Here is a 27188-nt window from a genome sequence, read left to right as displayed (position 1 = left end):
TAAATCGTTTCCCTCTCAAGGGTGAAAGCACTTCAAATTTTGCAACTGAAGTAAAGCACAATACTTCTGCAGGTAAATAAAATAAGTAAATGCATAACAACACACAAACTAGAGTTGAGGCACCAATTTAAATAACACTGTTCTCAAACGTGGCTGACTTGCTGCACACGCACAAAGGAGTAAAATACAAGGTTTTGTCATTCGTTTTTATCCATCAATTTTTTTTTTTTTTTTAATTATTTTTTTTACAATGTAATAGCAATCCGACCATCTTTTTGACACATCGTTTAGTACTTTGAAAGCAAAATCAATACTGAAACGGTTTCCACAAACGAAACAAAAAAAATTCCTGTGTCTCAGAAAAGAGAATTGTTGTTGTGGGCCTGTTTATTATTAATATGTCTAACATTATGCTGCTAAGTGGAAATGAACTCTGTGGTTAAACGTTCCCCTTGGAAAAGTTTGTCTTAAACGCATTTAACAAAAAGGTCGGACTGCCTTTTGGGGAACTGTTTATTTAAACTTATTTGTGGTATATTACTCTCATTATAGACAGCCCTATCTGGTAATCTTAAATTAAACTATGATGGCAGCTTTAAAGCTCTTATCAGAGATTTGTCATTTTAGCCATAAATGACTTTTTTGGCCTTCTACTCTAAATAAACAGTAGCTGTAACCTCCTTTAAAAAGTGAGTTAGAAATAAATAAAAGTGTGAATCCCCTCGAGTGCTCAAGGTTTTCTTTAATTGAAGGATGAAAATTGAGAAAATAAGAGAAGAACGATTTCAAATACAGTCCAAATGCCAATCCAAACCCCCCAAAAGATGGAGAAAAAAGTTGATTCGAGCTTGCTAAGAGCAACACGTACGCAGATGCGCAACAGAAACAGCTTGACCGACGCAATGATGATTTGAGACAGAAGATGGCGTCAGCAAGTAAATATTTTGAACTTGCATACCCTACCTTTAAGGACCTGATGAAGTAAAGCATGTATGTATTAAAGATTCGAAGGACTAAAATCATACCTCGAGATAATAATAGTGGTTACAATTCTGAGGTCAATTTTATTTTATTTGCATGGATTCCTTTTTACGCATGAATGAAGCATTGCAGTTTTATGGGGATGTTAATCTGCTGTCTATGAGGGTCCGCCACTTCTTGCCTCGTCGTACCCATGATTGTTTTGAATGAAAGACTTCTGTACCTAATGTGATTTTTAACAGGGCAGAAAAAATACTTTTGGTTCCTCCAGAAAAATTAGCCTTCCATGTATTCTTCAATATTATTATAAAAAGATCACAAATCACGTGAACCAAAGCAATCTTAAACACATTTTCATGTGAACCTTTTCAGCCAAATAGATGTCTTCTAGCACTGCTCTGCAGGTTAGTTCCTAGCCTCCGCTTGCACCGTGAGCTTAAATAAAGATAATTCACGGTGTGTTTGAAAGATACAACCGTGCATACGAATAGAGAGCGAGTATTTTTGTTTTAATAAGATTGCTTGAACGCTGTCGTTGCCCGCGAGCTGCTGAGCCAACAGAAGATGAGCTCCTGCAGCTCCTCTATCCCTTTTAACATCCTATATTTCATGTTTTTATCATTTTATTACAATACTAATATGTTTAACACCAACACATACATAGTGGTCAAGCTCAGGGATTGATACAATTAAAATTATAGCTTATTTTCTGTAACAGTGTCAATGAATGTGTACCACCCTGCCATTTCCAAACAAACATTTTAACAACAAAATGGTTTACATTTATACAGCGCTTTTTCAAGTCAATGAAGACCTCCCAAAGCGCTTTACAATGTGCTTCATACTTACCCATTCACACACACACTTACACACCAATAGGGAGTCAGTCATGCAAGGCGCCTACCTGCTTATTGGGGGCATTAGGCATTCAATGCCGAAGGACACTTCAACATATAACACGGAGGAGCCAGGAATCGAACCTGCGACCTCTTGATCCGAAGATGAGCGCTCTACCTCCTGAGCTAATGCCGTGGTGGCGACAGGAATCGAACCGGGTAGCAATAGTGAAGGTATCAAATCCTGACCACCAGGGCACTCGGGACACGGATGCTTACAGATGGAACTGGTTGCAACTGGTTGTTCACAGTTGCATAAGATTAAATGCAAAGGGAATCAAACCCAGATTGCAGCGGAGGGAGCACCACACTCTATTCTTGACCACTAGGTATACAGACAATACACGAAAAGGCATAAGGGTCTTTTCTCATTATCACATTTTTTTTAATCCCGGTACCAAATATGTTAGAGTAGAGAGAATGTTGTTTCACTTTTTCCCTGCTCAAACTAAGCATTGTTATTGACAATCGTTTTGAAAAAGTGTGGCTATGTGTTTATTCATGTATTTCAGGAAGACAGAATGGCTTCCCACAATGTCGTTATAGTTATTCAGTTCAGAAAGACCAAATTACTTCCCACAACACCTTATCGGCATTTAGTTCAGAATCTCATGTGCTTCGTAAAGACCTTTGTGAGTCTGCTGTGCCATGGATGGGTTTAATGTCTTAACAATCCCAGCCCAATAATAACCTCAGCAATTTATTACCGTTACTAAAAATAGTGTGATGATGAAATAAGAACTAATGCCTTTTCATGTGTTGTCTGTATCCCAAGTGGCCTAGTTTTTGTTTCGGTGCACTCCACACAACGATCTTGGTTCAACTCTCGTTGCGTTAATGTTGTGCAATTGTTTGCAATTGTCCATCCATCCATTATCTTCACTACTTATCCTCAGTAGAATGGCGGGGGTGCTGGAGCCCATCCCAGCCATTTCCGGGCAGGGGACACCCTGAACTGGTTGACACACGTAGGGACAATTTGGACCGGCCGATTAACCTGACATGCATGTTTTTGGGAACGTGGGAGGAAACTGGACTGCCCGGATGAAACCCATGCTCTGGCAGAACATGACAACTCCACACAGGGAGGCTGCATTAGCTGGACTTGAACCCCGAACCTCCGCACCGTGGGGCTGCGCGCTAACCATCCATCCGCACCTTAGAGTCCCTAATGCCTTTTATATGAAAATAATATAATAAAAGACAAAGCGCCTTATAGTGCAGTAGTGTAGTATTTTTTGTCTCGTGATAAAACAACACAAAAACTTCAATAATGGCTATTCTCTATCAGGTTAAGTAAAACCAAACTGTCATAATGGGATGACGAATAAATAGCTAATTCAACTTCATAAAATACCAGTTGTAAAAAAAAAAAAGGCTACCAGGTTTCCTATGAGGACATTCTTTGTAGTTCACTCATGATATACGTGCTAACCAAATTCATTGTCTCCTTGTAATATCGGCTTTGGGACTCTAACGAAAAATAAACCCGTAAATGTGCACAAAGTCATCCACATTCAATTTGGCGATTTTTTTTTTTTCCCATAAACTGCATTAGCGTGTAAATGTTTTTTAGCATTAGCCAGGCGGTGTTACATTTCTGCGAGCGGTGTTGAAAACTAGGAAACAGGTCAATGATACGCATCTGCCGGATGCAAATAAGCTGTTTGCTTATGCAAATGAGGGCAAAAGTTCCTGTGAGCTTCCAGAGCTGCCAACTGAGCTCTCATGCGAGACAAATACATTCTGGGTGTAGTAAGTTGTAATGCCAGAGGTCTCAAACGTTTTGGGTCTAGGGTAACTCTTGTAATAGTTGTGCGAATTGACCCATGGAGATTTTTGTCACAGCCTTCTTTTTTAACCATTGTAGGTCTGAATATATATATATATATATATATATATATATATACACACATAATGGGCAGCACGGTGGCGCAGTGGTTAGCGCTTGTGCGGCACAGTTCATGTCATGGGAACCTGTAGTGGGTTCAAATCCAGCTCCAGACTTCCTGTGCGGAGTTTGTATGTTCTCCCCGTGCTAGCGTGGGTTTCCTCTGGGCACTCCGGTTTCCTCCCACGTTCCAAAAACATGCATTTCAGGTGAATTGGCCGGTCCAAATTGTCCCTAGGTGTGAATGAGCGAATGAGTTGTCTGTCCCTGTGTGCCCTGCGATTGGCTGGCAACCAGTTCAGGGTGGGCCCTGCCCACTGCCCGGAGATGGCTGGGATGGGCTCCAGCCCCCCCGCGACCCTAATGAGGATAAGCGGTACGGCTGATGAGATGAGATGAGATATATACATAATATAAAATTACACTTCCCAGAAAATATTAACGATGTGCTGATTATAAAAACATACCTTCATACGTCATCAATATCTCAAATTTTCGAATTGAATTGCATGTTTGAATTACTTATTAAATTTTTATGAAATTACTTTCACACAATCAACACTCCAGTTTTTATTTTTCTACCAAATATATTTCTTGGGATAAATGGATAACAGTATTACCTCTACATACAAGATTAGTTTGTTCAGATCTGTAATTGTTCATATCTCAAGCGAATCTTCCCAATACTAAATAACTGAAAACCAAATGATCCATTCCCAGCCTCCCAAAACCATCCAACTTGGCCCTAAATATCAATAAAACACATCTTCCTGATCACTAAAAACCACATTCAAACTGAAATTGAACTTGAAAATTCGGCAAAACGATGATAATACAATGCCTTTAAAGACCTGCGGCGAACATGTTGCGTACCCAGCGACCGGGTTTACACTCCAAGTGTGGCAGGTCTATTTGCGTACCAAATATTGTCCAGTTTATGTGGACTCAATCTTGTGAGACATTTTTTCTTGGTTTACAATAAATAGATGACGGTCAGACATTTGCAAATGATTCATTATTTTCAAGAATCGCTAACATTTTTAAATCATATTTTATGCCATACTACCCAACCCTCTTTCTATACAGGTTCTGCTGTAACCTGCTAGTTGAAAAAGGCAAGGTTCTTCCTCCTAATGCTTTTGCAATTATTAAAATTTTAAGAAAGATAAGAGGGATACAAATGTATCGTTTCAAAATTTAACAATTAATAGATCTGACAGAGTGCTAAGCCATGTCCACCATAGTTACGGGATCTACATATCACACGCAGAGCAAATAGGGCGGCCGAAACAGCAAGGAGGAACTCTTTAGTCAGGTATTGCTGATTGCTATCATTTTTTCCTTATTACGCAAACTGATCTCAAAAGACAGTAGAAAAGGCTCTCAATTATATTCTTCAGTTATATTCATGGCATAGAGGTGTCCAAATAAGTTAATAACCTTGTAAGAATGGATGCAAAATGTTGGCGATCTATGAGGAAGTCTGGAGCTATTGTCCAACCTCACATTGAAATAGATTTAGATTTGTGAGAGATAACGGTAAATACAGGATATAATATTTTACAAGTTTAACTTAAGTTACGAAACGCCACCTGTATTTGTTTTTCTCAAATGCTAACGAGGCTGCAGTGATACACTCAAAAAAAAGGTTGTTCCGTCTAATTTTCCACGGGTCTGAGCGTTCACACAAAGTCTGTGAGCAATGCTTGAAACAGTGAGCAAAAGCAACCCCAAGTGTGGCAACTGAATCATTATCAAACAAACAAAACTTGACGTCACATTACATTTTGCTGAGTTTCCGGCAATGCAAAATTATTTTTCACTTTTAAATGAGTTGACTAATGTACGATTGCAAAGGTTGCAGGGCCTACAAACGTAATTTGTTTTTAAAATTCTTTCACAAGATTTCCATTTATTTTTTTCCGTATATCTTTTGTCGCATAATACTAACATTTTTGGGGGCTTATTTAGTCTGTTGCACGATACAGAACTGTATTGAATTGCATTTTTTAGTGGAAGTACAATGTTGGCAACAAGATTAACTTGATATAATTGGAAAGTATTGGAATGCGACACAATTTTTTTTCCTCTTTTTCCCTGTTTTTTTCTCATCTTTTTAAATTCCTTTTTAAAAAATCTCATTTTGTTTATTTTTTCCTAGCTGTTACTTTTTTCTGGCTTTTTTGTTCTCTATGACCTTTTTTTCCCTTTGTTTGCTTCTTTCTTTTCTTCTGGCTTTTTTTCTGATTTTTTCGTGCTCTTTTTTTCTCTTTTTCTCTCCTTTTGTTTCATTTTTCATCAGCTTTTCACTACTTTTTCATTTTGGTATTTTTTTCTTTTTTGTTCTATTTCCCCCTCTTCCTTTAAGTCATTTTGTGCACAATTTTATATAATATTTGGTCGTGTAAGGATTAAAGAAGCAAAAACAACCTAAAGAGCCGCCTGGGACCCGAAAGAGACTGTTCTTTTTAGTGAGCCGAGCCGAAGAAGTCGGTTCTCAAAAAACTCTACTGACCTTACTCAACTTCGTTCTACTTCGACATTGATTTCAAAATACCCCATTTAGAACACAGCGTCACGGGAACCCGTGTATCTTTAACCTTCATGCACTGTAACTTTGACCTAATTCGCTTTTTAATTAGCAATTTCGAGCCCTCATTTTGTGGAAAAGCTCTGGGTAGTGCGCAATTACGCACACACGCAGCTTAGAGAAACATCGCACATAAGGCAGCTGCAGTAACTTACAAACCTCACTCACTGACAAATAACCGACCCGTCAGCAGTAAAATAAAAATAAAGTATTTACTTTAAAACAAATAAATTGCACGTTGAGTTGATCGTAAATCCGCTAGCAGGCCATGTTTGATACAAAAGGGGCCAGGCTGTCATCTGCCTCACTTTCTGAGGATGGTAAAAATACAAGTACTGTCAGATATATTAATTGACCGAGGTTACAAGCCCCACCCTCTTTACTTACTCGAACAAACATTTAACATTGTGTGAAGAGCGCTACGGCAAGTGTCACAGTAGGAAACATTTCCCAGGAGGCAGTGGATGCTTTTTGGACCCAAAAAGATCAAATATCATCTCAAAATCACCAAAATGACCCAAACTATGCATTGGAGGCTTATACTATAATTTCATTGTTGAGAAAGTTGATAAAAAAGCTTCAGCTAGTCGAAGTCTAAGCTGCATATTTTCCCAGGACAAGCGTTTTTACTATATGTAGGCTACCAGGAGTGCCTCTTTGTTAGTCTAGCTCTACAGTATTTACGTTGAATCATTCAGCATAACATTGTCAAAATTTGTTATCTTGGGTTTGTACAGGTAAGTTAAGGACGCTAAGCTCCAAAAGTTAACACTACTATCACTAGAGCCCTTTGAACAGCAGCTTACAATCACGTATGATTAGCAAAGTACAAAAAGTAGCGAAGAACAGGCCATCTCCCAGTAAACAAAATGACGTTATGTACAACGCAGCCAAGAGCAAACATTAGCTAACGTTTGAGAGATGTTAATATTATGAATAACTTTATTTTTCTCTGAAGCAAAGTGGACAATATGTTGCCTCAAATACTACGTTGACTTGCCTTAGAATAGATGTAGATGTACCTATTAAACGTTATCCATGTCGAGTTGGTGCTGTGGTCGACCACATAACTTTATCCAACTTGTTTTTATTTAGATGTTACCTGGGAAAGGGTAAAAAACACACCCGATCGCCCAGCCTCTCAGCATATCTCGTATCAGAATGTCCGACTGCATTGAGTTGGCTATGCGCACTGTGATTAGCTTCTAGCATTTGAGGGCGGGGCCAAACCATGGTCCAATTGTGCATCTGTCGAAAGCATCGTTGGCTGTCAAGCCCTGTGGAACCACCCCCACCCGCTACCTTTTTTTTCTCAAATAAGCATAATTTAAAACCAAAAACAAAACGTTTCTAGTCTTCTTGGGTCGGCTGGAAAACACTGATTGGCATTTCTGTTGATTTCAACTTAGAGGACTTAATTTGCTTTTACAGGTACATTTAACCTGGTCAAGAAGTTATTGTAGGTGTGAAGTTTGACATAATCCGCTGTTGTGTATATTGCGTCGGCTGCGCTTCATCAAATTCTGCTGTGTGTGTGTTCGCATCTGTTACCAGCGGTCTAAGTGACTGTTGTCACCATGAAAGCTCTTCTGAGTCCTGAAAGATGAAAAAGGATTCTCTGGGCCACCATGTTGGTGTTTAAAACACCTGCTTCCTCCCTGCAAAAACACCCCAGAGACTTTTCCTGTCGCTAATTTACCCTCTCTAATGTTTCTCTCCTTTTCTACCTTTCCTCCTCACACCCTTCATACACATACACGTTTATTCAAATCCTCATTCCTCCGCTCCCATTTTTCCCTTTTTTTTTTAATTGAACCCGTTCTCAGCAAAGACCCAGGACGGCATCGCCCTGGAGATCCAGCCGCTGAAGAGCGAGGAGGCAGCCGAGTTGGAAGAGAAAGAGGAGGCCAAGCCCGTCAAGAAGGTGATCGTTCCTAAGAAGGAGAAATCTGTGCTGCAGGGGAAGTTAACCAGGCTGGCCGTGCAGATCGGAAAAGCCGGTGAGTCAAAACACAGACATACTTCATTTTGAGCTCACTATGCTCCTGAAAGTGTATTGGACATGAAAAACGGTCAATGTTAAATCCCTTTTTTATCCAATAGTGCTAGTACCTATCGGATTCCATTATTTTAATGATAAGACCAAGATAAATCTTTTGGAAAGAAGAAGACATTTTTGCCTGATGTGTTTATAGTTTACGAAAGTGTTATTCAACCACTGTGCCGCGGGATTTTTTCAATGAAAGAATTGTGCTTTGGCTCAAACAAGGTTGAAAGACACGTGTGTAGTAGACACTTAAAATAAGGAGAAACGCCATAAATGAATGTTGAACATGCAAGGAGAACCGTAGAGGGCTGTAAAAAAACATCCTCACAATGCCAAATTCCAAATCTGTTCTAAGAGCCCTCACCCTAAACCCCTTTTTTAAAGTTAGATCTCTAAGGTTAGATAAAGCAGATGTTTTTGGTTGCACTACACCAGTGGTCTCCAACCTTTTCCAATTTGAAAGGAATTTTTTAAACTGGCCAATTATTTAGATTGCTCGCTAAATAGCTAATAATGTAGCTTGATAGTTATATAGAAAAAAAATAAGCTTGACAGCTTGCTAAAAAGGTAGCCAGATAGCTATCTAAAACAAAAGTCAAATTTTTGCCCATTCTCGACATATCACCATAAATTGGAATGGAGTTTGTTATATTTATTTGAATCAAGATGAATAGATACATTTGTTTAATACACTATTAGATTCTCATTCTACTCTCTTAATCAATTGCTTAAAATGAGTTATCAATACTTGAATAGAATTTATTTTTGTCCACGAAGCCCATGAACTGAATTTCATTTGTTAGAATTTCTAAAATAATACTTTATCATGTTATTACCAGGTTAATTAATGAAAAAAATAGGGTTAAAAAGACAACTAATGAAAAAAAATACTTTGCTAGAAAATCACAATGGCCCAGCACTGGTGAACTATTTTCAGAACAGGTCGACTGTCTTTAGGGGCTACACTGGTGCCTGCGGCACCGCGTTGGAGACCCCTGCTCGACACAATACAGCGACATCTAGTGGTTAAATAGTACATACTGTCCCTTTAATGATCATTTAACTGCATTTTTAATGGAACCCAGAATGCTTTATTTCAGTACTTTTATCTTAAAGATAATAAAATCTCATTTTTCTTTGCTGTATTTGTGTTTTGCCATGCTCAACAGGTGTAAACAATCTTTACCAGTCTTTACCAATTGATCTTTACTGTGAGGGAGAATAAATCGCCCCCAGTTATTCTTGTATTTTCTTAGCATTATTATGCGACCGACTGAAAACGGGTTTGCGACTCAATTTTAGGTCTCAAACCCACGATTGAGAAACCTTTTACAACAGCAATAAACCTTGTTCCTTGTAAGTGTTCTGTTTTTAAACAATGTTTTGCTTCATTAAGTGCAAAATGCAATTGTTCATTTCAATTTTACCCAGATCATTCCAAAAATGACACATGACAGTGTATTATTTTATCGGTGGTTTAGCGCAGGGGTATTCGCACCTTCAGTATGCGAGTTACTTTAAAAATATTCAAGTCGAAATGAGCTACGTGTCATGAGAACTGCAAAACATCTAATCAATCCTGAATACTTTGAGGATTCTATTTACATTATTGAATTATACTAAATCTAACTAAAACAAATGAAGATTCCTTGCGCAGTCTGCTTTGAAAAATAAATCTCAATTCATGTAATTGAATGCAGACTATTTTTCGATGCAAGTCTGAACAAATCAAATGTGTTTACTTAAAATAAAACAACAATGTAATTGTAAAAAGTATCAAGTCAGTGTTATTTTTAAGGCCAATGTGGTTGCAAAGAAATAATTACTAACACTGTACGGCTAATGTGCTGCATTTGACCGTTAGATGGCAGCGTGTCTCTACAAATACAAAGCACCGGAAACCGTTTTCCCATGATCTAACAGTAGAACTTCTAGGATCCACCAGTACATCGCGATCAATGTAATGAGCAATGCTCATTATACGTAGAATAAATGCTAATTTCTCGCCCGACGTGTACCGTATTTTCCGGACTACAGGTTGTAGCAGTTATTTTTATAGTTTGGCCAGGGGTGAGACTCGTACTCCGGTAAGACTTATATGTGAAATTGTTAACAATTTATTAAATCATTGTGTTTAAATGTTTTATTACCGGTACTGTATATATCACTTCACATGTTATTTTACACTCAACCGCAATAATTTCAACATTGCCCTGTTATGGGTGGACATTTTTCAAAGCGGAAAGAGGAAGCAAAGAAGCGGCTTATCGTCTTTGAGGAGTTGTTTACTGGTAAAAGTGACACTGAATATTTCATTGAATTCAGTGATTTAGAGTGAAATTGATTGTTTGGTCAGCATGTTCTTTATGCTAGAGTTACCTGAATAACCTAATTTGTTACCGTCAAGCATTTCTAAGGTATTCATGCATCCATAACGAAAGTGTACCCTGTACTCTATTTTATTTCATTTTTAAAATTGCCTTTTTAAGATGACGTCTATGTTTTTGGTGTTGGATTTTATCCAATAATTTTCCCTCAATGCAATTTCTACTCTGAGTGCAACCTATACATGTTTTTTTCTTCTTAATAATGCATTATTACATTTCTACATGTTTACATTTTGTTTCATGTATTTTTGGTTATTATTTAAATCAATTTTGGGTTTTCGAAACCAATATAAAGTGCTAAATAATACACACTGTGCCTTTAAGTGAATTGACTTGTTATATTTTTTTATATTCAACTATTTTTAGGCAGCTCCGAGTTAGCTTACAATGCTAAGCAGGCTTAGTATTTGCTAGTGACTGCAGTAATCTGCGTGTTTTCCTTTGAAAGGCTGCAAATTATTCAGGCGAACGCTAGGTCACCAGGCACTCACTTTTATTGTGTCTGGTGTCTTTGTTTTTTCGTGGCTGTCATCCATCCCGGATTTGACGCATTTTCCAATCGACCTTAATTAATTCAGTTTTGCATTTTACTCTGGGGTCATATTTGACACAACTAAGGACGGTAGTGTGCGATGAAAGCTAAAAATGACGCGAATATTGATGTCTGTCGTGAGTCCGCTTTTTCCACATTATTAATTTATTCATTTTGGAGTATAGAAGATATTTCCAAGAAGCAAGGCTTCACTTTTTGGGACATTTGTGGAATAAGGCGTTTAAATAGACAACTTTGCTTTTTTTGTGGAAAGAAAAATGATTCTACCAAAATGAATAATATTTACAGCTTTTTTTGGGGGGAAAAATGTATGTCATCTGCATGTCTCAAATTTAAGTACCGTGTGCCAGGCATTATTTACCAGATTGACTGCTTTCTGAAGACCGCCAGAAAATTAAGTCCTTCTTTTTCATAGGAAAAAAAAATGTCCTAGCTTTATAAGGATCGACCGAGATGGGCGATTCAGGGACAATACCGTTTATAAGTATTAAGGGGAGGACGATAACAGAAAACTGAAGACTAATACTCGTTGGTCGTAATAGCCTAAAAACTGACGTGAGAAATTTGTAATACTGCAAAAAGAAACACATTTGTTCTAAATTCAAATAAAACTCCCTGAAACATTTTACAGTAATTAATTTAAAATTTCAACACAACTAACACTTAAACTTAGAGTGCAGGAAATAAAATTGGGCTTTGCGGCAACTTGTATAACGGTAAATAAAAACTAAGATAGCTCCCTGATTTTTTTTAAAATAAGATAAAAATGCCAATATTTCCAACAAGACTTAAATAAAAATGTTTTGAAATTTGAACGGCGCTCGCGAATTGAAAAGTGCTGGCACTCTTGTCTTAGGGCCAGATTGACGAACTAATGTTATTTGAGACTCTTTGTGATTAAGGGCTATACAAATAAACATGACTTGACTTGACTTGACTTATAACAGCTAATCCCTTAGCCTTCACTTTAGCGTGCGTTTTATGCTTTCAATCACAAACACACGCTTGATTTACCAACTAATGTTATGATAAGCAGTAATATATCAGGGTCCACCTGAACATGCCTCCTTAAAACAAGTTAACTACACTTTTTACGTTATTTCTTAATCACGCACACGCTTTTCTACCACAGACTTTTTAGAATCTCAATATTATCAGCGATCTTGATTCACAGGCATGTGGGGTGGGGAACTCAGGATTAAGCTGAGATGCCGCTGATTACTCTGCTCTAACGTACCTGCTCATTTTTAAGTTAGTAATAGTCATGAAATGTAGAGCAAGTGAATGTTTATTACATTTTCTGGGGAGTTTTCTGTGTTTACCTTCTATACGTCTGTAGTCTCGCTCCGGCTGCGGAGTCCGGAAAGCTTCTGCTACAGTAACTCCACCCCCAGTCACTTATTTACCGTAAATTCCGGACTATAGAGCGCACCTGATTATAAGCCACACTCACCACATTTTAAGAGGATAACCACTTTTGTACTTACACAAGCCGCACCTGCATATAAGCCACATGCGCCCACATTAAAACATGTAACACAATCATGAAATTAACCCAAACCCGACTTTGAGTGCCGCAATTGTAACTGAATATGAAGTACACAGTCCAAAAACAACAGCCGGCAAATTAAACGTAAAATGATACCGTACTTAAGATATGACGCAGACCTGCAGAGTCCGGGTCCCGTTGAAAATAATCCAAGGAAAAAAAATGTATATTTCCAAAGGTAAGTGTGGGAAAAATATATATCCACTATTGTCCGCTGCGTCCACAAACAAGTCTCACCTTTACTCCACTTCCCATCAGCCCCCGTTGTATTTGCCCCTTCTTTTTGATTCACCCGTGGAAAACATGTCAGAATAAGTCTCTAAATTAAATACATTTAAAAAATATACAGTTGCAAATACATATTATACATGGTTACACATATTTACAAAGAAAGACGGTACACTGAGAGAGTTTTCAAAGCTTTAATAATAATATAACTTTCATCCCAAACCGTGTCTGTGAAGGGTAGCAAAACGCTACTAGGAACATGCTCACAACACAAGGAAACGGGTCTGTTAAAAAAAAAAAACAGTATTTGTAAAAATCATGGTAAACCGTGTTCATCTTCCTCCTTACAACCAACGTCATCAGAGTCGTCTTCCCCAGTATGAGAAAGAGACTTTGTACTCGAGCACCGCTGGCGGCTGTTAGAAAAAATACATAAATTGGCCGCATCACTAAATAAGCCGCAGGTTTGAACATTTGGGAAAAAAGTAGCGGCTTATAGTCCGGAATTTACGGTAATCAGAAGGCGCGGGGTCGGTAGCGACCGAGACAAAAGGCAGGAGAGAGAGAGGCTTTGCTGCATCTGAGCCTAAATAATCGGCTGATATGGCCGAGATGACGATACTGATATCTGTTCATTTCCCAAATATGGGGTCCGATAATCGGCCCGGCTGATAATCTGTCGAACTCTGCACCTTTACCACTCTTGAGTAAATTAATAGTTAAATACCAATAAGTTTGCCAAAATATTTTTCATAAAGTAATCAGAGAAATTGTTTGCATCTGTCCAATCATTTTACTTTTGCTATAATATAACAAAAACAAAAATGCTCCCCGCCGCAATCCAAGTTCGATTCTCCTTGCATCCATCAATGCAAAATTACGGTAGTTTTTTAATTTTTTGAGCAACCCCTACGCTGACTACCATTAATATTCCAGTGCGCCTTATATAAAAATATATCACAAAATACTTTTTTCGGGGGTGCGCCTTATATTCTGTTGCGCCTTATTTTGCAGAAAATGACAGCTGAGTGCATTACATTCAGTTATTGATAGAAATTATTGTGGTTGTGATTACTCGCTGGGTTATTATTGAGTTTAGATTTTTTTTGTGCGCAGGTCTAATCATGTCGGCGGTGACTGTGATCATCCTGATCTTGTACTTCGTCATCGATACTTTTGGCATCCAGGGCCGCTCGTGGACGTCGGAATGCACGCCCATCTACATCCAGTATTTTGTCAAGTTCTTCATCATTGGCGTTACAGTCCTGGTGGTTGCCGTCCCTGAGGGCCTGCCCCTGGCCGTCACCATATCGCTAGCTTACTCCGTCAAGGTAAATGCAACCAACAATAAGGATTGATCAACCGTTTCAGAACCTATAAGTCTCATACAAACACACAAATCGGGATTTATAAAGAAGTTTAGATTGATAGTTAAAAAAATAAGACTACTAATGAAAATGTGTTGATTTAGTGCCTCTCTTGTGCCCAGTGTCCCCAATGTTCAAATACCTAGCTACATTTTTATTTTTTGGCTTTTTTCATTATTTATTTTTTATTTGTTAACATACTTTTAATGAAAAAAAAAACAGCTGAGCTAGCTGTATTGCATTTTGAGCTTTTAAATGCATATTATCAAATTCAATGCTTAAAAAAGAAACAGAATTTATTATCATGTTACAATTCTGAGCAATTTCATTTAATCCAAATAATATTTTACACATACTTTTTTATCTTTCTCCCTCATGTATTGCAGAGGTACCCAATTCAAGACTGTATTGATAAATAAAAAAAAAACGATATATTTTCCTCCTGGCCCTTTGCACATTTTTTTAATCCAATAAAGCCCTCGTCAAAAGCTGTTGTAGTTTTTGTTACCTAGAGTGTCAGCATGGGTGCTTGACGTGCTAGAATTTTAATGTTGTGTTTTCAAAGATTGAAAAGTGCTTGGATTTTGGGTGAAGTGCTTAGAAATGCTTGAAATTGTTGCAATGTTTCTCAACAATTCACCTTAAAAATGATGCCAACACTTCTCTCTAGTGTCTTGGCTATGTCATGAAATGATTTTGTTCCTTGTGATTAATGGCAGCTTCCTTTAGTTTGTATTGCCCTGTCCTATGAAGCTTCATCGCCCTCTACGAGTAGTGCCAAAAAGGACAGGTGCATACTAAACCCAGGGCAATATGAAATGTGTATTATTTTAAGGATGTGCCATGCAAAACATTAAAGTAGTGTTTCCCAGTGATAAATTGTAATGGGAAGAAGTTTCAAACTCAAGATTAGAAATTGCAGATGTACTAATGGATCTTGAAAATAAAAGATTCACAATGGACTCCTTTAATAGTACTGGAGAATTTGAAAAACATGGCTTTGGAAGTCCTTAAAAAGTTCTTGAGTTTGGCCATGAAAGTGATGTACAAACCCTGAAGTTTGCCCACCCCTTTGTGTTACATATGTTTCACATAAAACACGGCGCATAGAATATGTGACTGTATCTAACCCCGGGCGATCATCTTGTAGAAAATGATGAAGGACAACAACCTGGTCCGGCACCTGGATGCATGCGAGACGATGGGAAATGCCACGGCCATCTGCTCGGATAAGACTGGCACGCTTACCATGAACCGCATGACAGTGGTGCAGGCCTACGTGGGAGACGTGCATCACAAAACCGTCCCCGAGCCCGGTGCCATAAAGCCAGACACCCTGCAGGTCCTGGTCAACAGCATCTCCATCAACTCGGCCTACACCACTAAGATTCTGGTGAGCAACGAAACTCTAACCAAGCTACTCTACTTTTCGACTTCAGACAGTCGCAACATTAATGTCGTTATTAAAGTTTTAGCACAAGCTAAGCTAGTATGTGTTTGATAATATAATATTAATATGGATCATGGTAGATCCGTGATTCATATCAAATTGAAATGCCTTTGATGAAATATAATTTTTTTTAAAAATTGAGGGGGGAAAAAAGGAATGGCAAATACCCTCAGTCGCTCGACCTATCTTGGCTTCAATTGAAGAAGAAGAAAAATAGTGTGACATCTCGTATGTCCCCTGTGATCTAACCTATTCGAGATGACTGCATGTGATGCTTTGCTAGCTTGTTTCGAATCAAAATACTTTAAGAAGAATGAGTATGATACGTTACTAGCATGTTAGCAACTACATCCCGCTGGCGCGTTTTAGCCTCATCAGAAGGCTTCCGCTTGTACAGTGCTTTTTGATTATTTTCTGTCATGCTCATCCTCGTAAGAAGAAATCCCTTTTTAATGTGAGTATGGAGCCTTTTAAAGGGCTCTGTTGTCCGGAATTTGTGGTAATCGTTGGTTGTTGGCTAGCTATCAATTACTAATGTAAAATTAGCCATATCAATGTTTCCTCAAATCGAAAAAAGAACTTTTGATCCACAAATGTGTTATGCGCTCGTTAGCCAGTACTTATTAAGCTAAGGTAATGCAACAATGATCTATTTCAGTGGTAAGGAACCTTTTTGACCCAAAGAGCCGTAATAAGCATATATATATCATATATATTCATCCATTATCTGCTTCGCTTATCCTCAGTAGGGTTGTGGGGGTGCCATCCCAGCTATCTTCGGTTAGTGGGCAGGGGACACCCTGAACTGGTTGCCAGCCAGTCGCAAGGCACACAGGGACGGACAATTCGCTCGCTCATTCACACCTAGGGACAATTTGGACCGGCCAATTAACCTGACATGCATGTTTTTGGAATGTGGAAGGAAACCGCAGTGCCCGAAGGAAACCCACGCAAGCACGGAGAGAACATGCAAACTCCACACAGGAGGTTTGATCTCTTGACCTCAGAATTGTGCCGCACACGCTAACCACTTCCCCGCCGTGCTGCCCATCATGCATTATAAAATGAAATGATCTGCATTTATTATAGCGCTTTTCAAGTCAATGAAGACTTCCCAAAGCGCTTTACAATGTGCTTCACATTTACCGATTCACACACACTCACACACCAATAGCGACCGTGCAGCCATGCAAGGCGCCAACCTGCTTATTGGGGGCTTTAGGGGTTCAGTATCTTACCCAAGGACACTTCGACATGTAACACGGAGGAGCCGGGATTCGAACCTGCAATCTCTTCTTCAAGACGAGCGCTCTACCTCCTGAGCTAATGCCGCCATGATTTATCTCCCTCACAGTGTACACGCACCTAGGATGAAAATTTCAGAATGGGGCTTCTGGGTTTCAACACCCCCCTGCGGAACTGGCTGCTGGACTTCCTCTGTGACAGACCCCAATCTGTGCGGATAGGTCAGAACAGTTCAGATGTCATCTACCTCAGCACGGGCTCCCCCCAAGGCTGCGTCCTAAGCCCCTTGCTGTTCACCTTGATGACACACGACTGCGTCCCTAGGTCCGCCACAAACCACATCGTGAAGTATGCTGACGACACAACGGTGGTGGGCCTCATCAGGGATGACAACGACCTGGCCTACAGAGAGGAAGTGGAGCAGTTGGTGGGCTGGTGCAAGGACAACAGCCTGGTCCTGAATGTTGACAAGACTAAAGAGATCATTGTCGACTTTAGGAAAAACCAGCCCAACCATGCCCCACTTTGCATCAACAACAAGGCTGTGGAGGTTGTCAGCAGTATCAAGTTCCTAGGGGTGCACATCACAAACAAACTCACCTGGTCCGTGAACACTGCATCTCTGGTTAAGAGGGCACAGCAGCGCCTGTACTTCCTGCGGAGGATGAGGAGAGCCCACCTGCCCCCACCATCCCTCATCACTTTCTACAGGGGCACCATAGAGAGTATCCTGACCAGCTGTATCTCTGTGTGGTGTGGAGGCTGCAGCGCTACCGACTGGGGTAGTGTGAGGAGGGTAACGAGGACAGCGGAGAAAATAATCGGGACTACACTTCCCTCCATTCAGGACATTGGCCAGAAGCGCTGCTTATCCCATGCTAAGAACATTACCGGGGACCCCTCTCACCCCCATCATGGACTATTCACTCTGCTAGCCTCTGGGAAGAGGTACTGCAGTGTGCGGTGCAGGACCACCAGGCTCCGCAATAGTCTAGTCCCCCTGGCCATTAGACTGTTAAATGGTCAATCTAACATATAGTTAACTTAAATCTAAACGGCTGCTAATTTGACTTTTGCACTAGTGGCAGTTTTTTTATAGCTTGCCACTCCTTGCACATTTGATCTCTGCACTATTGTTACTTACAGTGTTATTACTTACAGTGTTATTGTTTACAATATAATGGTACTGTGTACCTGACTTGTTAACCTGACTGCCCATCTTGCACATCTGGTTAGCGTCTCTTCTTGCACTATCGGCACTATGGTAAATAACACAATACAGCTTTATTTATATCTGTACACTGAAGGACACTGAGGGAAACTGTGGGAGTCAGATCCATCGACATTTCGTTCTGTATACACGTGTACTAGAATGACAATAAAGTAGATCTGAATCTGAATCTGAATCTGAATCTGAATGATGTCTAAGTGGGAAAAATAGCAAATACTTATTTTCTTCACTGTATACAGTGGGACCTCGCTACTTCGCGGTTCCACGTTCGCCGGTTCAGAGCTTCGTGGGTCTAAAAAAATAATAATAAAATAATTTAAAAAAATAAATAAATAAATGGAAAAAAAAAAAAATATATATATATATATATTTAGCATTTTTGAAGGCGCGTCGCTGCTTCGTGGTTCCACGTTTGCGGCTTCAGAGCTTCGCGGGTCCAAAAAATAATAATAATTACCCCCAAAAAAATTTAAGCATTTTTGAAGGGGCGTCGCTACTTCGCGGATTTTCACTTTTCGCGGGTGGTTTTGGTCCCCATTAACCGCGATAACCGAGGGATTACTGTACTGTCGCTCCAAAAAAGAAGTTGGTAAACACTGCTTTAAAGCTAATGTAAACACAAACTATTCTTACCGTAATTGGTATATACTCTACCTCCTGCTTAATTGTAGACTGGCCAGCCTCTCTTTCTCTTTCCCTCTCTTTCTCTCTCTCTCTCTCGCTCTCTCTCTCTCTCTCTCTCTCTCGCTCTCGCTCGCTCGCTCGCTCTGTGCACATTTTATTTCATTGTGTCATCTTGGATGATTTGATAAAAAAATATTAAAAAAGGATAATGCCATAGCTTGTGTCTGTCGAGTCTATAAAGATATAAACCCATGGCTGACCAAAGAATTCAGGCAGAGGCAAGAATTGAAGTTTCAAAAGACTACTGCAGTAGGAGATCAATTCGCCAGCCAGAGCAACGTGGCCCGTTCGGCTGACCGGATCTTTCTGACCACTTACGGTTCAGTAGCTGCATTTATTGAAAAGTCACGCATGCGCAGTACATACGATGGAGTCACGCATGCGCATTACATTACATACAATGGAAAAAGACTGAAAAACGTGGATCTTTAAATGTGACTCTGTGTGTGTGTGTGTGTGTGTGTGTGTGTGTGTGTGTGTGTGTGTGTGTGTGTGTGTGTGTGTGTGTGTGTGTGTGTGTGTGTGTGTGTGTGTGTGTGTGTGTGTGTGTGTGTGTGTGTGTGTGTGTGTGTGTGTGTGTGTGTGTGTGTGTGTGTGATTACTTGTGTATTAAAAATAGAAAAACAGGTTAAACAAGTTGATTTCATAGCAAGTTATTTTTTAACATAGGAGTCTGAGAAATACACAATAACTAAAAGTAGCTTACTTTACAGTGTCCCATATCAACAAATTTACCACTTTACACTTAACTCCCCGTAATTACTTTAAACTGTTAAGTCTCGTTTTTACCTCCTTTTTTATTCATAAATAATGGTTTCAAAACGAGGTGCAAGCAGGGATATTTTGTAAAAATGTCACAAAATGAGGATGGAGGGTTAGATCCCTTAACCACTAAGGCCATAGGGGAACCATTTCCTGTGGTGTGTCTTGGTCAAGTACAGATAGGTGGTGTAAATCCCTCCGCAGGCCAACATGTGTTTATGGGAGTATTTACCCTCGGTGCAGATGGCGCTGTGTGCATAGCTTGGCCCACCACTACCGCTCACCCAATCAAATTCCTCTGTGTGCTTGGCTAGCATTTTTGGTGTTTACAGTTTTTTGGGGGGATTTTCATCCTAAAGTGCCTCAACAGTAAACATACATTGATTAATGAGCTTCCATATAAAGGATTCCTTAGCGTACAGCCAAAAAGGGGTCTGTTGGTGTGACACCTTGATCGTAAACTGTAGTTAAGGCAGTTAATATACTGGACCTAACTGATTATTTTACTAGTGTTTAGTCTGTCATGCATGCATCAATTTGGGCCTGCCCTCATCAGGATTGGAATGGTATGGAAGAAATTTGCATGTCCACAATTTTATCTCCAAGCCATACGTATGTAATCATGAATAGAGCCATATCTGGCTCATGAGCCATTGGTCCTCGACCCTTGGTCTAATTTCACCATGTGCTCTTTTCTACAAATGACTCAAAACAATTTATTTTTCTTCTTTGTGTCATCAGCCTCCAGAGAAGGAGGGTGGTCTCCCTCGCCATGTGGGCAACAAAACAGAATGCGCCCTCTTAGGTCTGGTCCTGGACCTGAAGCGAGACTACCAGCCTATCAGGGAAGAGGTCCCCGAGGAGAAGATGTACAAAGTGTACACCTTCAACTCCTCTCGCAAATCTATGAGCACCGTACTCAAAACTGCCGACGGAGGATTTCGCATGTACAGCAAGGGGGCTTCCGAGATCATTCTTAGGAAGTGAGTGTGTTTGCGTGGGAGAGTCTCTGACCAGTGTGTATTGGAGTCTTTTGGTTGCGTGTGTGTCATTTTTCTGCCGCGATCCTTCCAGGTGCTCACGTATCCTGGACTCCGACGGTCTCTTGCGCGTGTTCAAGCCCAAAGATCGTGACGAGATGGTGCGCAAAGTCATCGAGCCTATGGCCTGCGACGGCCTGCGCACCATCTGCTTGGCCTTCCGCGACTTTCCTGCCGAGGGCGGCGAGCCAAACTGGGACGCGGAGAACGAAATCGTCAACGATCTTACATGCATTGCTGTGGTTGGCATCGAGGACCCTGTCAGGCCTGAGGTGCCCCGAACACATCCGCTGTCATGTTCATTTCCATTTGTGTACCAAATGACAATGATATGCAATTAAAGTCCGGAGAAGACTATAGATACCCTAAAGATATGACAGTACAGTGTTTCCCAGGCTGCCAGGGTTTAATTAGTCTTAGCCAGGGTGTCAAACTTTGTGTCTATGTGCGTGTGTGTGTGTGTGTGTGTGTGTGTGTGTGTGTGTGTCCCACATTTACTTTTGGTTGATTGGCTAATATCAGTGTTTTTGTTAGCTTGGCAGATGAGGTAGTGGTTGAAAAGCAGGGTGAGGGGGTTTGGGACTGTTGCCGTAGCACATTAAACACAGGAACAGTTGGAAAGACATTGCAATACGGAAGACAAAAAGGAAATGTAAAACAATTGGTTAAAGCTGGAAAATTATCCTTATTTGGACTTATTTTTATTATATTAATGGTTCCAAAACATTGTACATTGTCTATCACTGGCAAAAGAATCTGTATCAGTCCATCAAAGCTCATACATAGCTTTGTGTTCCTATATGGTAATATTCAGTAGAGACTAATGATATATTTGTTTTTGTTATACACATTTCATTTTATATTTTTGCATGTTTTTCACATGTTTTTGTGCTGTTTAAGTCAATATGTGTTACAAGTTGAATCGTAGATAGTTGAGTTTTTTTTAGCCTTGAAGAGTTCATGTTTGTAATTGTTGTTTGTTGTGTGGTATGTTTTCCAGGGATTCTATCTAGCGTGACTTAAAAATTGGTTTGTACAAAAAAGTTTAAATTAGTTTAAATTTCACTTTACAGTAAAAAGGGGGTAGTATAGTATAGTAGTATAACACATTTTCTATTAATTTATTTCATGCATATTGTTACACCATGATTGTTTGTACATCAGTTAAAGCAATAAAAAAATTGGGCAATGCTGGGGGCATGTCTCTTGGCACCCACCTAGAACTCTTAGACTCTCCACCCAATGGGGTCCCACAAAATTCAATGGGAAACACTGCAGTATACTAATAAATATTTACAAATATGATGTGAATGTGCTGCATTAGATCCATCTTTGCAATAATTCTTCTATCCATCTCGATCCATTTGTTGTCAGGTTCCTGAAGCTATCTCAAAGTGCCAGCGTGCGGGTATCACGGTTCGCATGGTGACGGGCGACAACATCAACACTGCGCGAGCCATCGCCACCAAATGTGGAATCCTGTTGCCAAATGAAGACTTCCTGTGTATGGAGGGGAAAGAGTTCAACCAACAGATCCGGAATGACAAAGGAGAGGTAGGTTTGAGCCAATAAAAACATGATGACCCAAAAACAAGCTATGGAACGTTTTGCGTGTGTGTGTGTCTTTTTATAGGTAGAACAAGAGCGTCTGGACAAAGTCTGGCCCAAACTGCGGGTTCTGGCTCGTTCGTCGCCAACAGACAAGCACACTTTGGTCAAAGGTAAGAGGTTTGTCACTGTTCTACAAGAGACAAAAGAGCATGTCTTTGTCAAGGGATTTACATTGTCATCTGTTTTTCAGGCATCATTGACAGCACGGTGGGAGAGACCCGGCAAGTTGTGGCAGTGACAGGAGATGGAACCAACGACGGACCCGCCCTTAAGAAAGCAGATGTCGGATTCGCCATGGTAACTCATTAGGATCACTGTCCAATCACCATGTGTAAAATACTTACATGAATTAATGTTCATTTAACTGGATTTATTTGGTTAAATTCAAAGTATATTTGAAATGTGTGCAACTTCATCCCTGTGCAAACTTCTTTTCCAACATTCCATAAGAAAATCAAGTCGTTTATCAACATCGTAAAAGAGATATTGTTGAAGATACTTAATTATTGATTACAAGAAAATTGTCAAACTATCTTATTTATTATTTTTTCAATTACTATTTGAACGTATTATAGTTATAGGGGCAGCATGGTGGCGCAGTGGTTAGCGCATGTGCGGCACAGTTCAAGTCATGGGAACCTCCTACGTGGGTTCAAATCCAGCTCCAGACTTCCTGTGCGGAGTTTGTATGTTCTCCCCGTGCTTGCGTGGGTTTCCTCCGGGCACTCCGGTTTCCTCCCACATTCCAAAAACATTTCAGGTGAATTGGCCGGTCCAAATTGTCCCTAGGTGTGACTGAGCGAGTGAGATGTCTGTCCCCGTGTGCCCTGCGATTGGCTGGCAACCAGTTCAGGGTGTCCCCTGCCCACTGCCCGATGATTGCTGGAATGGGCTCCAGCACCCCCACGACCCTACTGAGGATAAGCGGTGCAGCTGATGAGATGACATGAGATGAGATAGTTATAGGGAAGATAAGTTTCATAGGCAAGTCATGTTAATATTCCCTGCACCTAATCACAAGAAGTCTCAAAGGTCTGTACAGAGAATACACAACCATCATCAACATGAAATTGTCACAATTACCGATGTGATTGACCTGTGCCCGCTCATTTTGCTCCAACCGCTGCGGGCTCTGATTGGCCGTTGTCCCTATTTAAGCCCAGTCCTGTCAATCTCCTGTTGTCAGTCTGTCAGCGAACCTCTGTTTATACAAGGCAAGCCTTTTTCGACCCTGACTCCCGCCTTTTCCGTTTTTGCTCCCATTTGTCTCCGGCCACGACCTGTTTGGTCCCGACCACGCTTTGGTTGGTTTTCTATTGACCAGTTTTTTCGTCCCTGACACCGTCATCGCCCGCTACAGAAGATCCACTTCCGTATTTGGATCACAATCCGATTGCCAGAGCAACTTGCTTCCCGTGTCCAGCGAGCAGCGCAGGCACTGCCCTTCCTCTTTCTTTTAATAAAATTGTGAGAAAACGTTACGCAATTGGGTCCTGTTTCCGTTCTGGTCCTGACAGAAATATAGGTTATAACAGAATGTAATTGTTTTTAAAGCCCAGGTTTACAGTAAACACTTCCACTGAGGTTGCAGATCGAATCTTAGGTCAGAGAATTCCACAGTACCAGGGGCCGAATGGCTAAATGCTCTTGACCCTGCGGATTTCTACTTTTCTCTTGGGATAACCGGTAGACCAGCATTTTCTGAGCAAAGTCTTCGAGCAGAAACGTATAGGGAGAAATTAAATCTGAAAGATATGCGGGGGCATGCCCATGCATAACTTGGTATAATACCAACAGAATTATAGCCAATATTTGATTTATTAATTTAGTATTATTTATAATAATTATAAACATCTTTATAATTAACCACAAGTAGCGCTAGAAGGGTAAGAGGTCATATCTCCGTATCTAACATAATGCGCCCTATCTGAAAGGTATGATCTAAACCATGAGAGATAAATAGCTGTTTGGGATTAACCTTGGCCGGGAACAAATTGATTCGATTTTACGTATTGGGAAAATTGTGAAAAAAAACCAAGATACGAGAATTTCTAGATGCTAGCACAATACCAAAACGAATTGTGAACCGGTATAACTTCTACCTGCTCGTCACCAGGGCATCGCCGGTACAGACGTGGCAAAGGAGGCTTCAGACATCATCCTGACGGATGACAACTTCACCAGCATTGTGAAGGCCGTCATGTGGGGACGTAACGTTTACGACAGCATCTCCAAGTTTTTGCAGTTCCAGCTCACCGTCAACGTCGTCGCGGTCATCGTGGCCTTCACCGGCGCCTGCATCACACAGGTAAGACCTGCTCTTGCTCATTATGTCATTTCAAAAAGGCTTCAGATAAGTTTTTTTACACCCAAGTAAAGGGACATTGTGTATTATTTAGCGCCTCAAAGTGGTAAAAGACGTCATTGATTAGAAAAAAAAATAATTTTGATAATAAGCAAAAAAAGGCATGACCTACAGTATCATATAAACGTGATCTTTAAAATACTCGCAGGTCAAGGAATTTGTATTCATCTAACATAACATGAGATAAACCTAAAAGGAGCTTACACAATTGTCCGCCATCTTGCTTTAAAACCGACAACCAATCGCGTTGGGAATCAAGCGACAGATTTGGCTGCAAGACGCCAACGGTGCCGTGCCCCACACACCTAACAACTTTCTCTGCTGCGCCGTTTTTAACTTTGCTCCAGGTGGTTTATTTCACTTTTTTGGGATCACATGGCCATTCAAGATGGTGATAACGAAGACGAGCACATATTTACTAATGCCATGAAAGAAAACACAAATGAGGGATGCCTCACGTAAAATGTGAGTCCTATATTTCTAGATGACAGCGCCAGGGCAACTATAATGACAATAGTACCAGATTGCAACACAGACATGAGATGTCATCTTTGTGTTTTTGTCATTAGCGGTTACCCCAGCAAAGTACCGCCTTTCATTAGCTTGTTGTTGCTCCTCAGGAATTAAAGGAAACTGACATTGACCCCAATGAAACAAAAAGAGAAGCTTGTTTGATAGAGTAGTGTTTTCCAAGCTTTTCGGAGCCAAGGCACACCTATTTTCAATGAAAAAAATCTCGAGACACACCATCCATCAAACGTGTTTAAAGAATAGTTCCCGGCACCAGATTCATGTGTGCTGGAATCTTTGTTTTTACTATATTTTCAAGTTTTATTAAAATTGTATTAAAAATGTATTAGAAAAGAGCAAAACTTTTGTCAGTAGAACAATGTTTTTACTATGTTCTAAAAAAAATTGGATAATTGATTAATTTTATTATTTTTTGCAGTGCAATCTTAAACAGCTTCATCAAATAAATTTAGTTATTGAATATACCGTACTACCTCATGAGCCAATAGTTAGTATATGAAATTAAAAAGAAAATGTTGTCTGCTGCCACCTACTAAAATGAATGAATGTTCGGTATTACCTGGATGATAGTTTAAAAGAAGCAATGATTCTTACAAATATAAGATAGGGCAATTTCTTTAGGCACATTTGACCATGTCTAATGGCACACTGCTTGAAAAGCACTCTGATGGATAACTTTACTGCTGTTCAATTCAAAAATATAAATTCCGTACTTGATTTGTGGTTGAAATATCTTGAGTACATAGTCAATATTGAATGATGTATGAATAATGTTGGAAAAAACATTGACTAATTTCTCCTCTGGAAGGGCATCATAAATCTTCCCAAATGTTTTTAGAAATTGTGATCAGCAATACAAATTACCCTGATCAATCCATGCAAAAATATGATACTATTTTTTTTGTATTGCAACCCCAGTCCTTACTGTAGTTTCTATTACATGCGCCCTATTCACTAAATCTTTAAATCTGGTGCTCTAATAGTATGGAAAATATGTTATTTATTTGTGAATTTAATGTTGTGTATATCATGAATTGTAAAAAAAATTGTGACTCTTAAAAGAAGATACATAGATTCCTAGTTATAAACATTCGCGTTGTCGTCTGGTGCACTGCACAACTGTCATGCTGTCTATGCTTCAGTTTTGGGATTACGTTGATGGTTTTAGGCATCTTCTTAGCCTACTTTGTGACGGCGGCTGCAGCGGGCTAAGATTTGCTAGTTATCTCTTTTACCAGCTGGGAATCCTTTCATTTTTTTCACGGGCCGTTACATAAGGAGTTCAATATTAGTGATTAGTTGAAAATTATGAAAGAAATGAAACACAATTGGAACTATTATTAGCTTATCATTTTTAATGGCGTGAGAATGCCGGAAAGCTCAAAAGTTCTGAATGCTAGTGTGCTGCAGTGAAATGCTTTAATGCAGGGGTCAGGGACCTATGGCTTGCGATCCATATATGGCTCTTTTCAATATGGCTCTTTTCATGAGTCCATACGGCTCAGTGATAAAATGCTACTTGTGCAAATTTCTCCTGCAGTGTTCTTTATATGCAATCTCATTTAATAATGTATGTTTACTGTTGTGAAACTTTATGATCAAAACCCACAGAGCAAACTGTAATTACCCAAAGCACACAGAACAACTTGATTGAATGAGCGGTAAGGGGTGGGCGGATCTATGCACGCATGGAACGCTCCCCTCTTGTCTGATGTTACATCGCTGTGTGGTGCCTTACTTAGAAAACGCGTTTTTCACTCTCCTCGTCTTTTTGAAACAT

At 39.9% G+C, this 27188-nt stretch overlaps 1 protein-coding gene across 2 annotated transcripts in view; it reads left to right on the top strand.

Annotated features, from left to right (window-relative positions):
• Positions 1-27188, top strand: part of LOC148363595 (plasma membrane calcium-transporting ATPase 1-like) — a 139352-nt gene that overhangs the window by 82564 nt on the left and 29600 nt on the right. For both annotated transcript variants that reach the window (XM_088337535.1, XM_088337534.1), the window contains exons 8-16: positions 8185-8358; positions 14239-14453; positions 15640-15882; positions 20603-20844; positions 20936-21173; positions 22276-22459; positions 22539-22622; positions 22703-22809; positions 24629-24820. In XM_088337535.1, coding sequence (XP_088193661.1) covers positions 8185-8358; positions 14239-14453; positions 15640-15882; positions 20603-20844; positions 20936-21173; positions 22276-22459; positions 22539-22622; positions 22703-22809; positions 24629-24820 — 1679 coding nt within the window. The remainder of the gene's footprint in view (positions 1-8184; positions 8359-14238; positions 14454-15639; positions 15883-20602; positions 20845-20935; positions 21174-22275; positions 22460-22538; positions 22623-22702; positions 22810-24628; positions 24821-27188) is intronic.

Source organism: Urocampus carinirostris, chromosome 6, assembly GCF_059441175.1.
Source record: "Urocampus carinirostris isolate Australia breed hairy pipefish chromosome 6, RoL_Ucar_1.0, whole genome shotgun sequence".
NCBI classification, from domain to species: Eukaryota; Metazoa; Chordata; class Actinopteri; order Syngnathiformes; family Syngnathidae; genus Urocampus; species Urocampus carinirostris.
The sequence above is the reverse complement of the archived record's forward strand: the minus strand, read 5'-3'. Positions and strand labels throughout refer to the sequence as shown.